The sequence below is a fragment of the Carya illinoinensis genome, chromosome 6 (genome assembly GCF_018687715.1).
Source record: "Carya illinoinensis cultivar Pawnee chromosome 6, C.illinoinensisPawnee_v1, whole genome shotgun sequence".
NCBI classification, from domain to species: domain Eukaryota; kingdom Viridiplantae; phylum Streptophyta; class Magnoliopsida; order Fagales; family Juglandaceae; genus Carya; species Carya illinoinensis.
In genome coordinates this window covers 25,571,638-25,590,717 of record NC_056757.1, presented here as the reverse complement: position 1 = coordinate 25,590,717, position 19,080 = coordinate 25,571,638, and the positions used below count along the sequence as shown (strand labels likewise).

At 33.4% G+C, this 19,080-nt stretch overlaps 1 protein-coding gene across 1 annotated transcript; it reads left to right on the top strand.

Annotated features, from left to right (window-relative positions):
- Positions 1-4,723: 4,723 nt before the first annotated feature.
- LOC122312369 (cyclin-D1-1) lies at positions 4,724-8,524 on the top strand. The gene is made up of 6 exons (XM_043126951.1): positions 4,724-5,133; positions 5,375-5,461; positions 6,221-6,319; positions 6,445-6,646; positions 6,958-7,088; positions 7,179-8,524. The coding sequence occupies exons 1-6, from the start codon at positions 4,888-4,890 to the stop codon at positions 7,398-7,400; spliced, it is 987 nt and encodes a 328-aa protein (XP_042982885.1). The 5' UTR covers positions 4,724-4,887; the 3' UTR covers positions 7,401-8,524.
- Positions 8,525-19,080: the final 10,556 nt, after the last annotated feature.

Below are 19,080 nucleotides of genomic sequence, written 5' to 3'. Positions count from 1 at the left end.
CTTGGTGGTAGAATCAATGACTTGATAAATAACTCCAGAGCTGAGATTTAGGGCGCTGTTTTTTATAACAAAAATTATTTTCACGTATTTTTTAAAAATATTTTTTTCCTACATATCATTCAAATAAAAAATACTTTTTAATTTTAATTTTTAATTTTTTCATTTAATATTTATCTAATCATTATAACTTTTTCAATCTTCTAAATAAAACAAAACTTTTCAAATTTTAAAATAAAAGTAAGATTAAAAAATTATTTTCAAAACTCCCGTTTTGTTTTACCGTCATGTCACTATACAATGTATCACTTCATTTGAAATCAATAACATTCTCTTTTAAATCAAATTTCCCTTTTGGTGGCCAAATTCCTATCGGGGATATCATTTGAATTATCATGCAGCGGAAAAGAATTAAAGCCCATTGAATTAATTGATCAGCAAATAATTATGGCGTAGAAAAGATTATAACATCATTGAAGTGTTTTGTTTTGCCTTTTTTTTCTTTTTTTCTTTTTTCTTTTTATTTTTTTAAAAAAATTAGCATCATTATTGTCAATGAGCATTAATAGATGTATATGATACGCCATCATTCAAATTTTATTTTATTTTATTTTTTTGCTCGGCTTTTCAGATCTTCTTTACCGTCTCTGTAAGTGCCAAAAAACTTTTGTTATGGTTGGAAAAGATAAAGGACAGAGATAGCTACCAAAAAGAGCATATCTTTTTTAAATCTTTTTAAAAATTAATACTTTTTATGAAATGATACTATTATATTGATTAGTTATAAATAATTATAGAATAATTGTGTCCATATGATTATTGGTTTTTCTTTTAAATAAAGAAAGATAGAATTATGTGGACGAAGATCTATTTACAGATAGGATTTGCGAATATTGTACCGAGAGCATTCCAATACGCATTCAAAGGTTGATTTTCAAGTCCCTACTCCCTAGCATGTTTCCAACAATCTCACACCTCATACATCATGTACATAAAAGTTTTCTGTATGTGAGATGTCGATACATCTTCCCGCCCGCCAGGGTCGGACAATCGTAGTGGAGGACACTTCCGAAACTTGTGTTTTAATTGCAAACTAAGCCTAGAAGAAATAAATTCGAAGTCGAGTAGTCTTAGCAGAGGATGCCTCCGAAACTTGTCATTTGGGGCTTACTTTGAATTTATAGTGGAGCTGAGGTTCAATTTCAATAAGAAGTAGACATTGGCTTTTGAGACCATGCCTCTTTATTTAACACATGTTGTCTATTGCCCCATCAAAATGTGAGTGCCCCCAACTTCTTCAGTCGTTTTGTCATTAATACTCGTATGATCCTCTCTAGGTTACCTCCCAAGATCATGCGTGTCCTCGGCTAGCTTCTGACTTGGCCTGTTATGAGCCTCGTCAAGATCGTTCGTCTTGATGTTCATACCTCATCACACATCCCACATCTTCGATTCTCACCTCCGCCGGCTCTCAGGCTCAGGGCTCTTGTACCGTAACTCAATCTTTATTCGCAATACCGGAAGCGATCAAAAGAGATAATCTTAAATTAAATAAAGTAGATATAGTTATTATTTATGTGCAATTCTTCAATGAAATAGCGATAGATGGCATAATGACATACATCTCAAAAAGGAGAATGCCCTCCTGTAGTACTAACTTGATTATCGAAAGATCATATCCAAACATGCGATTAGGATCACCATCCAGATTTGTTGAACCTAATTGCATTGCATCCGAAGTTCTTCGAGTCTTCGGTAGTGTGTGTTCATATATGAAAAATGCTATTTATAATAATTTTTTTCCATCATCTCAACATTATTTAATATGATATTAAATAATTGATTCATAAGTAAAATATAATAAATAATCTTTAATTATTAAATGTCACATTATGAGAAGATGTGAAGATAACAATAAGGGTTGGTTTGAGTATTGAGAAATGTTATAAATAATAATAAAAAGTAGGTAAAAAGTAATAATAAAGTAATGAATAGTAATAAAAAAATAGATAAAAAGTAATGAGTAGTAAAAAAATAAATAAAAAATAATAATAAATTAATAAATAGTAGTGAAAAGTATTAGAGGTATTCTCAGTATTCAAACGCAACCTAAAAATGATGATGGGTACTTTATATATATAATAAAAGACATTATGTATACAGAAAGAAGGTATTCAAAAATTGAAAAAGATGTATCGATCACCGAAGAATATGAAATTAAAGGAAAATATTAGTATGACTTCTAAATATACTTACTAAATGTGCTTATTTAAATATTTTATCTTTTTAATAGTTAAAAAAGTAATTATTAGTAAATTTATATATATTTTTATTTTTTTAATAGTTAAAAATATTTAAAAAATTATTTACACTTATTTACATATTTGAAGTTGCACACCCATTGTCTAAACTTTAAAATAAAATCTGGCTTTTCATGTTTTGCCACGTGGGACTACAGATCAGGATATTAATGGCCAGCACACCCTGCAGCCGGAAAGAACCTTTAACAATCAGCATTCATCTCTCTCTCTCATCATCTAACTGCAAACGTAGCACTGACGTCATCCAGTTTGTTAAAGATAAAGCACTCTTAATAGATTCCTCGTCTTAACCTTTTATATTGAAATGTAAAAAACAAATAAAAGGAAATGAGATAGTAAATGAAATATAAATAATAAAAAATTATTTAAAAAATAAACAGTACCGACTAAAGGTTATTGTAACAATTTATATTTTACAAATTTTTTTACATAATCAGATAAAATCCATTTTATGAACAAATTTTTAAATATTTTATATTTTTTATATTGTAAATGAGCCATTAAAAGTGCTCTAAAGCACCTGCGAGGCTGCAAGTAAACCATGCACATTTTTGTCCAAAACCAAAACGAATGATGCTTTTTATTAGTTCTTTATTATTGTCTCAATTATATTAATCACACGTATTTTTTATAAGAAAAGTTATGATCATTATTTTTACATTATATATAATTTTTTAATTTTTTTACTTACTAAATGTGTGGTATATAAATAAAAAGTAGAATAAATAAATTAGTTTTGAAAAGAATAAAATATAAAAAAATAAAATAAAATAAACATTAATTTAGTATGTGGTACGCATGAATGATGAGTAGAAAAACTCAAAATTTTAAATTCTTTTCGTGAATACCATTTTTTTTAATAAGATAACAACCTATTCCTTTTAAATTTTATCATTTTTAATCAATTAAACTATAATGTATTAACTTTTTATTAAGTAGATAAAATATAAAAATATTTAAAATATAACATATCAATTTAGATATATAATTTTAAAAGAGTAATATTAGATAAATTTTAGAATATACAAATTATGCACATTCTATTTTAAAAAAAATAGAATTTACTATTAAAAAAATAATTTTTTACATGAATCCTAGATACCACCACTTTTTTTAAAAATGGTGCAAATATCATTTTTCATTTTAAAAAGAGTATTACTAAATACTGTTCTAATTTATGCAATTCTCATATATTATATTTGAAAAAAAATAAAGAATTTACCATTAGAATAATAATTTTTTGACGTGACCCTAATATTTATCCACTTTATTTCAAAGATATAAGTACCCATGACTTATTATAAATATAATTTCTGGTTTAAAAATAATGTTATTTCAAATTAAAAAAAATACTACGCATCTATGTCATGCGGAAGCACATTATCCTTAACCCCCCCCCCCCAAAAAAAAACTTTGTGAAGATGTACATTACTCTTCTATATTTTATACATTATTTTATAAATATAAAAAATTACCTCTCAAAAAATTTTATAATTTCTATATGATCTTTAAAATTTTAATATACTTAAAAATGTTTCTTTCCAATTTTTTATATAGTCTCAAATTTTTGTTTCATTTATTTATATTATTTATTTTCAAGCATGTGGCTTTTTGAAAATTAAAATTAAGTTTAGAAAAAATAATAAATTTATTAATATAGATCTCAAAATTTTTTGTTATATAATATTGAGTTCTTAATGTGGAATGTAAAGTAAAAATATAAAAAATATTATTTAAGTTCGATAATCTATAAAAAAAATAGTTTAGAGTTATATAGTTATGATTTTTTAATCTTTTTATTATTTAGATATAAGAAATGATATTTATAATCTTAGGATGAAAAATAGTTTGTAGTTATATAGTTATTATTTTTCAATCTCTTTTTTATTTACATAAGAAAAATAATATTTATAATTTTAAAATGTACAAGTTTTATCCACTTTCTTTGAAAAAAATCTAGAATTTATATAAAAAAATTATTTTTTAATAATAATTTTTATTTTTTTCTTCCAAATAAAATGCATAAAAATTACATATTTTAATACTATATCTAATATTATTTTTTATATAAATATATCACATATATAGTAAAAAAGTTAACTCCCTGGTTCCGCCGCCATATGTTACGAAAGTATCTACTCATGTCTCATGATACTGATACTGATACTTGTGTTATCCGAAGAACAACATTTCTCCCGCTGAAATTAAAGTGTACGGTTTGGATAGTATTGGACGAAATGATTTTAGATATAAATTAAATTAAATATTATTATTATTTTAAAATTTAAAAAATTAAATTATTTATTATATTTTAGAAAAAATTGAAAAATTATAATAATGAAATCAATTCGCTATTTAATAAAAGAAAGTACAGCATCTTTGTTTGTTTATATATCCAGAGAAGCGGACGTTCCTTTCAGTCTCGAAACCAAACTTCTCTCTCACCCTCACATCCATACTCTCATCCTCTCACACAAGCACACACAGAGGCACGTTCGTCCGATCTGACCGGAGATTTTCACAGACGAGTGACTGAACATGGGAAGAGAATGAGGTGCAACCAGCGATCATGTCCCTCTCGTGCTCCAACTGCTTCTCCGACCTACTCTGCGGCGAGGAATCCGGCTTCCTGTCCGGAGATTCGCCGGAATGCTCGTCGGACCTCCACGAATCTCGGTCTTGCGGCGAGGAATCGATAGCCGATTTCATCGAGGACGAGCGGAACTTCGTGCCGGGGTTCGATTACCTCGCTAGGTTCCGCTCTCAGTCCCTGGACGCGTCCGCGAGAGAAGAATCCGTTGCATGGATTCTGAAGGTAATATTCCATTTTCTACTTCGTTGTTGTACATAGGCTGTAAATTATCGGACGCTAAGTTGTCCGTTTATACTGCAATGCCACCGGAGCATGTTAGTTACGTAGTTGGAGCTAAGTCACGCTGCCGGTTCCTTTCAACTCGAATCGGAGGCTTAGATCTGAGTCGATCAGCTCAGAGCCGCCGGCCGCCATCCGATACACTTGGTATATTTCACTCATGTAAATATTGCTTGGTTTGCAGGTTCAGGCTTATTATAATTTTCAGCCACTGACGACTTATCTCTCCGTGAACTACTTGGATCGGTTCCTTTATTCTCGTCGCTTGCCGGTAAATCCCCGTCAACGTTAAGCTAATTAATTAATAAATTAAATACAGTGCGAATAATCCGATCGAGGTCTGTCAGTAACTATTCTTAAATGGTATAAGGAGTAATTATTTTGACTTATCAACCATCTAATGCATTATTAAAAAAACAGAAATGATATGATTGAATAATCACGCTCGATCATATTTAAAGAGCAATAAGAAAGACAGCGTTATCTTTCGTTATTTTTGACGTGATAGCAGATGAAGGATTTATTACAATAGTTAATAATAATTATAATATGATAATTAAAAAAAAACAAATAATATTTATCAATAGAAAAACAGTTATTACTTCTAGAGTTATGCAAAATATATATTATGTTTGTTTCTCCCTATGTTGGACTAGTGGTACGCTGCGTACGCATATCAATCTTTGGGTATTTTTGAAAAAAAATATATAATCAAGATTATAAATATAAAAATGAGATAAAAATGTACTATAAAGTGTAAATGATTTTTTTACACTGTGGACTTTCGAATAAGCTACAGTATAAAGTTTGCTTTGATATATGATTATGCCTTTTGTAAGCATTGTTATAGATTGACGTATTTTTGTCCCAGCACGTGGGAACACGCCCATTTGTGATTTGTGCAACTCCACCATATATGGCACGCACAAACTATGCAGATGGAATCTTCAACGTCCTTATTTAACAATTATTGATTGTTTTGTTATTATTAGTTTGATTAAATTTGTCTGTTCTTTAATTATTTTGTCAGCATACAAACGGGTGGCAATTGCAACTACTATCTGTTGCTTGCTTATCGTTAGCTGCTAAGATGGAGGAACCTCTGGTTCCCTCGCTATTGGATCTTCAGGTATATATGCGCGTATGAATGAGATCTCATTGATCAGACTGAACTAGTAGTATTTCTTATCCAAATTAATCCTGTTCAATATTTAGTAACATATATATAATGCAATATATATATACATATATCAGGTGGAAGGTGCAAAATATATTTTCGCACCCAGCACGATTGGTAGGATGGAGCTTCTTGTGCTTAGTGTTCTGGATTGGAGGCTACGATCCATCACGCCGTTCAGCTTCATCGGCTACTTTGCATGCAAGCTGGATTCAACTGGAACTCATTATGGGTTTCTAGTTTCACGGGCGACCGAAATTATTTTATCTAATATACAAGGTATGACCGACATTTAAGCATGGAAAATGATAGAATTACAACTCTCTTATTATCCATCTATTACTATTTTTGTATTTGATTTTTTTAAATTTTTTTTTTTTACTTAATGATTAAGAAAGTGATTATTAATAAAATTATATATTTTTTAAATTATTTCTTAGTAATTAAAGATGTTAAAAAAATATTTAAAAGAAAATGATAAGAAAATATATGCACATGTCAATGCATTTAAGCGCACTCTTTTGTGTTTGAATATATGACTGCCATTGAAAGAATAGTTTTTGTTTTTGGTCTTTTCACGATGCCCACAGAAGCTAGCTTTCTTGAATATTGGCCATCTTGCATTGCTGCCGCAGCCATACTTTGTGCAGCTGGTGAAGTTCCAAATTTGTCTCTCGTCAATCCTGAACATGCTGAATCATGGTGTGATGGATTACACAAGGTGAGCATGCGTGTAATTGTGGTTATCATAGGCATGCCTGAACACAAACTGGCCAGTATACCAATTCAAAATATTTATCAATTTTTGCAGGAGAAAATCATCGGATGCTACCGGCTAATGCAAGAATTTGTTGTTGACAATAGCCGGAGAAGGTCCCCAAAAATCTTGCCACAGCTTCGAGTTACCATTAGCGGGAGAGTGAGGTCTAGTGACTCATCATCATCATGCACATCATCATCTAATAAGAGGAGAAAATTAAATAACTGCTTATGGCCGGTAGATGATGAAAAAGGAAACTCCGAGGAAGGGTAAGTGAAACGGAGAAAAGGAAAAGAAAATGAGGGTCCAAGTTGTCTAGAAACCTCATATAGTTTTTTAAAGGGTTTTCATATCAAATTGACTAGAGTGATGGTCTAGATTATATAAAGTGGTATATTACTATATATATAATGCATGTGAGAGAGTTTGGTGGGTGTGGAAATATATTAATTAATATTTCTTTTAATGGGTGGGCATCGCCATTCATTAAAAATGGCTTTGCACATTCCCGAGGGAGTGAGAGGGATTTGCTACATAAGTATTTTGGTACGAGAGTGACCAAAAGTGAGTGACAGAGAGTGATCGAAGTTGCTTAATGGAGGGGTGATGGAGTGTGAAAGAAGTGGAGAGTTGAATTCAAAGGGGGTGTTGATTATTGAATGAAAGAGGGGACGGTGGGGGGGCCATGTTCTATAGGGTGGCGGAAAGGATTGGGCAGTTTAATGGGATTTACGAGTCAAGCTTCTGATCATCTAGCCACCATCATTGCTTCCTTCAACTGCTGCTTCTTTTCATGATGGGGAGGGGAATAAGATTGCCTCCATTTCATTTATATTTGTTTCTGTTTCTTTTCGGTTTTTTGGGAGTGGCTTGTGTGCACACGCTTTATTTGTGTGATACACACGTGTGTATGAGTGATTTTTTGGCGGCAACTGCCTTTTTTTTCTTTTTTGTCTTTTATTTTTTTTTAAAATAGACACACTACAAGAAAAAGAGGTAATTACGATCAATTTATAGCAACGAAAAGAGTATTCAACCAATTTTAGTTGCTAATACTCTTTTTGTTGCTATAAATTAATCGCAATTACCTATTTTTCTTGTAGTGCATTGGCTTCGGCCTAACCTTACTAAATTTCGTTTTGGGTGTTCACCAGTACTGTGTTTGGTACACGTGTGTATACTCTTTTTTTTTTTTTTTTTTTAATTTGTTCTTTTGTTTTTTCGGGGAGATATATAAAGGTGAAAGTGAAACCTATTGCAGCGGCCTAAGTTTGGCCTAACAAATATACAAAGGTCTTTGGGGCCTTTCTTCATGCGGGCTGTAATATTTGATCTTTTGTTTTTGAATGCTGTAATATTTGATCGATACATCGGTATAATAAATAATTTTCTACATATATATTTCTTTCATCTCTCTCTCTGTGCATGGCATCATTGGCACGTGATTGACAAAGAAAACTTTGTATCTTTGCCATTTGTTTTACCGCTGTCACCATATTAACTTTTCAAGATCCCAACACTGGATCTGGAGTTTTCTGATAAGCATATATATATATATATATATGTATATATGGAAATGTGAATTGAAGAGACTGTTGGATGAACGGTCCCGCTCGCAATAAAGACGGTTCATTCATCAGTACTGACAATGACTTCTTCATTATTCGGCACCTCTCGTTGCCTATTCAATGGCTTTTAGCGATGCTTTTATACATACATATGATCTGCAGAGAACTAGATCTGTCTCGCAACCGATCACATGCGCCCCAATGTTTGTATATATAATATCTACAATACTAAGGTTTCTTCTAAACCAGGCAGCTCCATATATATAGATCATATTTCAGTACTTCCTACAATGATCGTACGTACGTAGTCTAGACCATCGTACGTATATTTCGTCAAACCATTTCTTCTTGTAGTACTTTATTATTTTCGTTACATGCATCCATCTGAGAAATTAGGTAATGTCCGAGTGCAGTAGTACTGAAAATTAATAGATATTAAGGGGAGAAAGACTGAAAGTGGGTGGCAATCCATGATATATAGATTTATTATAATCTTTTAGAAGCCAAGGTCTTAAAAAAGCATCTTTTAAATTAGGGTTCCTAAACTACAAAAGGAAAAGGCCGAGCAATAAAGTTGTCATTTAGCCCCAGATTCCAGACAGGAGTATATTATTTTTGCATGTAGTAACCATAGCACAATGGCCCCCATCGCCCGCTGTGCGCGCGTAAAAAGAGGGGGTCACCATGCATTTTTGGGCATTTGTCCTGGGATCATATACCCTCCATATGGGTGATGACAACAAGTATCAGCAATGACGAAGCAGCCTCTATCCCACAACCCCACCTCCAATTATTCATTAAAATTCTATCTGCAAGTCATTTTATTTTTATAACGGGGAACTGCCAAACGATAGAGCCTTTAATTAGCTAGGTCGACTCACCCATGAAATCTAAACTTTGGAGAGACTAGCACAGCAACTCATACTATTATGACCTCCGAGTTAAATTGCAAATTAATCATAGGGGGAATCGAATTTGTGTGCATGTATACTTGTGACATGGGATACATGCACAAAAGTTTGTCTTTAGCGCGCACTTATTCAAAACTTTGCACATCGATCGATTATCTAGTAAAAAAACCATCAATGTTTTAACTTTTTCCTTTTCAGAAATTATACTGGCCCCAATAATAACTGTTTAATTCATGCACATCAAAATCATTCCCACTGCCTCAGTCGACCACACTACAGTGATTAAAAATATAGCAAACATGCTTGCTTACAATTTCCTGCCACGAGTACATTTTTCTCCATTTTCTCTTTGGATGGATGCAGCTTTGTATCATCGACAATTTCATTGGATCAAGGACAATGAATTAGGACCACCCTGACTGATACAAGTACAGGTCCTCTTTCCTATATAAATATATATAGAGAGAGAGAGAGAGAGAGAGAGAGAGAGAGAGAGAGAGAGAGAGAGTGCGTGTGTGTGCGCGCGCGGGCATGTGCGTGTGTGTGTACAGATAATTACCGATCACTTCATTTTCTTATCACGCTAGCTTTGTAAAGAGCTTAGCTTTTAGCTTGTTCATGCAATGCGGATCCCATACTCCATGGTGTCGGGATCCACATCATAATATAATATCATCTATCCATAAATGATTCAGCCAATTAAGTAATCATTTATCGAAATGAAATGTGTCATTCCCTCACTCGTTGGGGCAGCAGCTCAGGGGCAGCCATGAAATGAAGCTTTGGACTAACATGGCCAAATGTCAGACCCACAATCCTAATTTCCCAATAAAAAAAGTTCACCCAATTCTAAACAAAACACAAGCATGGTTTGGCGACGGCCAACAACCCACAAGTACTACTGTTATCAAATCATAATAGCCCACCTCGTGCTCCTTAATAAATGACAATTATTAATTAAATAGCTTTATTTTAATTGAAAAAGCATGATTAGGAATTGGACAGACATGAGTAGGACACTTCATGGAATGCGGATAACTGTACCCTTATGACTCAATCCCATCTCTTTCACTTCGAAATCATGATTTGGATTGAAAAATATCATACAACACATCTTCATCTATTCGATCTTATCTTATTCATGTGTCGGTGTAAGGTTATTTATTAATTATTAAGTACTCAGTTATTTAAAAAAAATAAGAATTGATCTGATTGATGGATAATTACATTTCTTATCTACTTGACATAATAATGAAATGTAATGGTTAGTTGGGAATATTAACAAATATTCAATGGTCATACGTTTTTGTTGCTGAAGATAGGCACATGGTTAGCCTTGAGTGTGTGAAACTTTAACATATATACTGGCTTCCAAATCCGCAAAAGGGGGAGTTGTTTCAATGGTGACTTTATGCCATCTCATTGGATATGAAAAGGTGGAGCCTACAAGCTGGAAGTGTTTGGATTTTGTCAGCAGTTGGTTCCCCACCATTATCCCCTACATGATTAAGCTATCCCAAGTGCTAACAAATGCAGAGAGTTTGCAGTGTTGTACATTAATGATCAAGTAGACTCTATAAGTCTCCTTTTAATCTCAATGGAAAGATGTTACAATCAAAAGAGAAAGCATTTCCCCACGCATCTCTCCTTTATTCTCCACACATAATGCATATATGGTTTATGCTTTATATATGAAGTGTGGAATCCAAGGTATAAAAGACCCAAACTAAGCCAAAAGTTCTTTTTCTCTCCCAATGAAAAGACAGTTTAAAGAGCATAGGGAGCAGAATGTAGCTCTTTAACCAATATTTTTTTAGGGGAATTTTCGTCTTTAGATTGGCAGTGACAAAGATAGAGGACCCCTATAATTCATCCTTAAGAGATGAATTTTAATTTGGTGAAAAAGCCATAGGTCCCTTGGACTAAAGGGTTTCAAAAGCTAGAATGAATGATGCTGAATCCACAGATATGGTTCGTGATTTTTATGCTGAATGTAAGACAGCACCACTCTCAAGTAAATGGGGTACTCACTGACTCAGTGTCCCCATCCCATGTTAAATTCTATTGCAAAAAGAAAAAAGGAGAGGGAAAGGAAAAGCAAGTACTGATGATGAAAAAGAAAATTTGGATGATATAAATATTTAATTATATATGATCCCCGTCTACCTGCAAAATATATACCTTGTCTCTAACTATTTTCTGAGCTTCGACATGAGGTGCATATATATATATATATATATATATATATATATTATATATATATTCCTTACCCAAAAAAGACGTGAGCTGCGCGCGCGCGCACACACATATATATATATCATGACATACCAACACAATTAATCTGATCATGATCATATGTATATATGTTGCTTTAATAACTAATAAAATGTACTCATACTGATACATAGGTGCATTGATTTGGTAATTGAATTCATGTCTTGTCTTGATCTATATGTCTTAATTTAGTGCTAGCTGCACGATATTTCTAGTTTTTGTTTTTCTCCGTGTGATTACTATAAGGTTGCTAGCTAGGGGCTAATATAAAAAGTTGAACTTTTGAAAGAGGGAGCCAGAATGTTGGCTTTTCCAACCCATGCACGTTACACTCTTTGGATACCATGAAAAGAAGAAGAAAGATATCAGATCGAAGGATATATGGGGGGGTTAGCTACAAATCTCGAGGGAGCGTGGTGCATCTTCTTCTTTTATGCTTTGTGCTAGTGCATGCATGCCTGGACCTCCCATTTTGGAAGAGTGGCCACACTAAAGAGTCTTCTCCTTAATCATTTAAAAAAAGAACCTCACCTCAGATTTATCCGGCCTAGCTATCTGATTTATCCATGATCTTATGCATATACAGTTTATGATCTTTACATTAAGTTGTGAGGCCCATGCATTCGCATGCAATTAGAAGCGCGCATTTACATAAAATCATGAATATTTCAGCAGTCATCTTAATTATCAATATTGATCTAGTAGAAAGAGGGCGAGATAATAAAAAGAACAAAAGCTAGCTAGCTAGCCTGATTTAGGGAAGTCATGATCATGCATAATGATGTGATCAAGGTCGAAAAAAGATGGCTGCTTAGCTGAAAGCCTTGTCATGCCCAACATTTATTTTCGACAGAACTACATGAAGATGATGAGGATGATGATGATCAGGAAAGTTCATGACTTGGAAATGCTTTGATTAGATGGATTCGGGAGGAAAAGTGTAATGTTTACACCTTCGATGATGTACTGCTCATTCTCTTATATAAAGATTAAGATAGAAAGATTTAACTTTTAACACTTTCTTTGTCAGATGATGAGTTCACCTTTCTTCTTGTAAGCATTAATCCATTAAAAAAAAAAAAGTTTATGTACGTTTGTTTCATATATATTATTTCATACTACTTTACTAGAACAGTTTGGTTAACCATGATATGTATAAGGTGCATGCATTCCACATGATCAATATCGATCCCACGACCAAAAAGAAAATAGAAATCCTCCAACTTCACCTAAAGAATATGCAAATAAACGCATGCTTTCCTCTATATATATATATATAAATGATTGTCGCAATCATAAGTGCATAAGCGCCATACAATCTCTTTGAAAAAATGAATAAATACGAGACTCATATAAAAAGAAATTAATTTTTCAATAGTAGACCACACTCTTTTTAAAAGCAACTACACGACGCTTACACACTCTACATCTATATGTAGTATTACTCATATATATATATGCATGTATTGATATCTATAATAGACTTATACATGGACACTACGACATAGATGGTTCCCAAAAAATAAAAATTTTCGTGGCAATAAACTGCATAAACCTACCCACAATGGAACTACTCAGATTGTATTCACAGCTATTTCATTTTAAGTTTTGTGATCTATCGTCGTATTTATTGACATAAATTATTATAAGTGGTTTTATATGTCAAATATTTAAATATTATCTACTTAAAATATGTACTTGTAGTAGGTATAATTTTGGATAAAAAAAAAAATTATAATGGAATACAAATATAATTCACGTCTTAGACGGGCCCGTCTATGGACATATATGGCTGATATTGGGCCCAATAGTGATCTGGGTCGACCTTGGATCAACTAAAAATGAGCTAATTGTGCTAGCAATTTTGGCCCAGACATTCTAATTTTAGGTGCAGTAGCTAGTCCTAAATCAGAATGTTACAAATATATGGTTATCTATACCTATCTGATGCCATGAAGATCAAGATAGAAGAGATTTTTTTTTTCTTTTTTTAAAGTATTGAACCACCCCATCTTAATTTGAAAAGAACAAATTGATAATTCATGACAGATCATGCTCATTTTGCCAACTATATCACCTTAAGAAAAATAATAACTACACTACATGGGCGGGTAGCTATCCACCCCACACCTCGTTTCTACTTGGGTGGGGTGACTAAACAACTCCCACACCTTGTCCCTACCCATATCTCTAATTGTCTGAAGCTGCTTGCCAGGCAGGCGAATTAACATCACCACCATCCAGCTGTCCCGTCCAATAACACATTTTTATTAAAAAAAATGCAAAAAATCGCAAATACATAAATAAATAAATAAAAACTCACAAAACCAATAAGAAATCTCATATTCGTGCCCAGAAACACAGATCCACGGAGGTGACTGTGACCTACGACCAACCCCACAGGCCTCCACAGGCCTATGGTCATAGTTGTGTGTCATAAAACTTGCAGACCCACGGTCGTGGGTCTTTAACTTACAAATCCACAATGGCAACCGTGGTCTTGGGTTGTAGAGACCCATGGCCAAGCCGTGGTCGTACCGTCATAGATTGTGGCTGGTTGTCACTCACAACAAGAAGAAGCGGGCTAAGAGAAAGAAGAGAAAAAGAAAAAAAAAAGAGTAGGAGAAGATAAAGGAAACAGAAGAAAGGACGGCGAATTGCAACAGGAAGGGGAAGAAAAGAAGAGAAGGGAGATAGGAGAAGACAATGGGTTGGAGGGAGGAGAAAAATGAGAGTACAGAGAGAAAAAAATGCGTATTTAATATGAGAAAGTCTTCCCACTAGATATTCCTAAGAAGCGTGATTATTGGAAACCAATAGGAGAGTGACACGTAAGGGATCTACCACCAAATATCCAAATTGCAGCGCAATGCATCACTCTCGGTCTCTTACACAACACGAAATCTCTCTCTGCTTCCCCTCTCTCTCTCTCTCTCTCTCTCTCTCTCTCTCTCTCTCTCTCTCTCTCTCTCTCTCTCTCTCTCTCTCTCTCTCTATTGAGAACCCAACTGGCGAAAATCTACCTGCTTCATCCCTGCTTCAAGTCTCCTTCAAACCCAGAAAGCACATAGCGTCAAACCCATCAAGCAAACTGATCCATCAGCCTGCTTCACCTCTCTCTCTCTCTATGTCGAACCCAACCGAAGGCCTTCTCTCTCTTTACTTCGAACCCATTTTTCTCCAAATTAACCGATTCATATGCCCCATACCCATTTTTATGTTCTTCGAACCCAACCGAATGATCAGAAGCCTCCCTCTCCCGTAAACCCAACCTTAACCCAGTGCCCTCCCTCCCTCCCCCATAAAACTGAAACCCATGAAACCCAACCCTAACCTAGTGCCCTCCCTCCCTCCCCCATAAAATCGAAACCCATAAAAACCCTAACCCTCCATCATTTTACAACGAAGAACAACTTGATTCTACAGAACAACAAGGAAAAAGGGGGAAAAAAAATCAGCTTCCATTTTATAGAATGAAGGTAAAGGTTCTGTTTGAGTCATTATTTCTAAATTTTATATTTCTTAATAAACCAAGGTTATTGGAGCAACTGGCATTATTTAGTACCTGAATTGGCATACGAATATTTCCTTCTTTTCTTCTTTCTATAAGTATTGTAGCTTTATCTCTGTAAAGTCTTTTAGGCCAAAAGGGGTCTAATTGTATGCACATTTCAGTCCCATTTATCGAGTTGAATATTTTATATCCTTTACAGTAATGGTGACAATTGAATTTATTGTATAATTTTTTATATTTAAAGGTTTGTTCTGTAAATTTCAATGCCCGAAAGTTACATATTTAGCTCGAAACTCGTATATTATTGAAGAGTTATGCTCCTAGAGGTATCGTACATATATTCTCAATTATTTGCTATCATAGACATCTTATCGATGTTTGGAATTTTAATATTCATGTTTTAATATTTTTATATTTATAATAGATTTTACGATAAGAAAGTGCATGTACTAACATACCAAACTTTTAAACAATCCATTGCTAAAGATGGATTAATGCCTTGAAATTTTAGATGCTAGAAAAATTATACTCATCATTCTGTATAATTTCGGCAATGCATCTATATTGTCTAAATCTGTATGGTTTTGTTTGGACTGTCTATTGACTGTTAATAAATATTGATATGCATGCTTATTGCTTGGACTGTCTATTGTTTAGAATCAATGCTTATTGCTTGGACTATCTATTGTTTAGAATCAATGATATTTGTAGTTGTTCAACTTGTGTACTTATCTTGGAAGTATAATATTCTGTCAATATATTGTGATGTATAATATTAATTAATGTGGCAAATGCAGTATGATGATGATGATGACAGTGGTGCAGTACCACTTTGCCATTGTGGGATTCCAGCAAAGTTAAGGATTTCTGCCAAAGATACTAGTTTTGGCAGACGGTTCTTAAATTGTTTAAACAATAAGATGAAAAGACAATGCTCATTTTTTCAATGGATTGATTTTGAACAAGAACTAAACCATTGTTGCAAAATGACATTGGAGTTAGCTCAAAAAATGAACGACAAGATCAACCAAGAACGTGTAATGGCTAAAGAAGCAAATTTTAAACCTATGGAAAAGAAGTACAAGGGAACATTATTCTTATTATGGTTATGTACCGTTGTGCTTTGTGCTATAATTATTTATTATTTGAAAGATAATCATGTATGTCAGCCCCAATGCTAATATCATATGGTTAGTAGGATCTGTGTGTTTGGGACCAACAATATGAATGTAACTGCTCAAGTAAATGAGCTTGATGCTGTTTGTTTCAAGTTAACTTTGTTATGGTTAAACAAACCCAGTGATGTAATGGTAATAGATGTAACTCCTTTAAACTTTATAATTAATGGTAATAGATGTAATGGTTAAACTTTGTCAAGTTAAATTTTCTTCTTTTAAACTTTTCAAGTTAACTCCTCATCTGAATGCATGCATGCATGTGCATGGGCCTCTACCTTTTTTTGGTCAATTATATATTAACCTGAGAAAGACTAATATATATTCTAGATACTTTGCATGTACACTACAACATCAGGATATGGCATTCAATATCTCGATTTTGCATACCACATAATTTTCTAGCCTTTAAACACATAAAAATAAATTGCATAATACGACAACACGCGAATCTGAATAAATATGAAAGATTGTACAAATATGGGCAGTCTGAATAAATAGGGACAACAATATAATGCCCAACAGTCTGAATAAAATGCAAAGATACTACAATAAAAATCCTCCACTTCAGTTAGCTAATCCACTTCAAAACAAAATGGCATGCAGTTAGCTACTCCACTTCAGCTAGAGGATCTATCTCAGCTGGGGTTAGTACTCTACAAAAAAGCAAGCACAATACAAGAATACTTTAGCAACAAATTTTAAAAAAAATAAGTTAAAAAAAAAAAAAACCTTTAGTGGAGTACTAATTTTTGATGAAAAAATAAGTTCCAATATCCCTACATGAAAGAAAGACAGTAAAAGCATCAAAAATTAAGTTATTATATTATAACACAAGAAATGTTTTTTGGATAAGTACTATACCCGAATGACGGGCAGTTATTCTTCGTATGACCCTCAATTTTGCAAATGCTACAACGCATTTTCTTCACTGATTGAGTTTCTTTTGGATTCTTTGCTCTCAAGGATTTCAGTCTTCCTTTCGTTGGTACGCATTGAGGATCTTGTATAGTTTGTGAGAAATTTGATATTACTTGAGATCTTAACATAGGGGAATCATTATGTGACATGTCTCCACCTTCAAAAAATTTTTTCTCCAATATCTTCTATTAAAAGCAACTCCTTGTAGACCTTCTCCAAGGCAAGAGAAATGTGGTTTATTTTAAAACTTGATTGTGAGCCAAGTTCTGCAATGTTGTAAAACTGCATCAACTTATTTTTTCGCATTATCGGATCTTCTTGTGTCATTACATGCCCCTCAGAAATTGGTATTTCAAATATAGCTCGACTCTTAGCATTGATTGTCCATCGCTCTACCACATAGTGATATGACAACACATCTAATTTTAATTTCTTTGTTATGACACATAGGATATACTTACAAACAATACCCAGAAACTCAAACATATGACATGTACATATTGCTTTCGCTTCTCCACTCTCCAAAGTCACATAATAAATACGTTTCTCTTTGCCATTAAGTGCCACCGCATACATCTTACTTTCACCCTCTTTCTGAACTTTGGACGCTTTGTATCGTTAGCTATTAAATAGCTCATCTTGAAAGATTTCGAATGACTTCCTTGTATACACTGAGGTCGCCTCTTCCTTAATTGTCCAACATGTTTTCAAAACCGCTTTAGTCGATTTCGTTCTCACATCCTTCTCTTTTTCCTTAAAATAGCGTGCATCCAAGGCTTTCTCATACTGATGAACAAAATCACTCACTATCGTACTCGAACGAACATAATCCTTGAAAAATTTATTCATGCTCTCACTCCTTTGCGTGGTTGACATACTAGCATAAAAGGTGGTTCGCAAGTAAGCCGGAACCCACTTCTCTCGCCGGTTGTAAAGATTTTCTAGCCAATTATTACCAACTAAACCATATTTTGTCATTATTGAACTTCATTCCGCCTCAAATTCATCACATGTTATTGTCTCATAAATACAATGACGGAACTCTTTTTGAAGGTCCAAAACTTGTTATAAACATGTGCCAAATGTTCTGAAAATTTTTACAAAATATTTCACAAGCACAACCAGTGAGTTGTATTTGAAAGTATCTCTGCAATGGCCTTGGCCATGACTTTGTCATCATCAGTAATAATAGTTAAAGGGGCACACCCAAGCATTACTTCCTGCCATGTCCTCAATAACCATATATAGGATTCAGTTGTTTCATTGACTGACAACTCACAACCAAGCATTATGGTTTGGTGATGATGATTAACTCCTGAAAACGGCACAAATGGCATCTTATAAATATTTATGAGGTACATTGTATCAAATGTGACAACGTCTCCAAAATATTGATATGCAGACCTTGATCTTGCATCTGCCCAAATACAACTTCCCATACACCCATTCTCATCAATCTGCATGGAATACACAAACCTAAATTTTTTACACTGTCGATCAAGAAAGTATGCATACAACATTTGTGCATCTCCCTCTTCAAACAATTTTCTTCTTTTATTTCTTAAATAATTTTCGACGTCCGTACTAATA

Coding starts and splice junctions, on each gene's coding strand:
- LOC122312369 (XM_043126951.1), top strand. CDS start 4,888: ATGTCCCTCTCGTGCTCCAACTGCTTCTCCGACCTACTCTGCGGCGAG. Junction 5,134..5,374: donor CCGTTGCATGGATTCTGAAG/GTAATATTCCAT, acceptor CTTGGTTTGCAG/GTTCAGGCTTATTATAATTT. Junction 5,462..6,220: donor TTTATTCTCGTCGCTTGCCG/GTAAATCCCCGT, acceptor TTATTTTGTCAG/CATACAAACGGGTGGCAATT.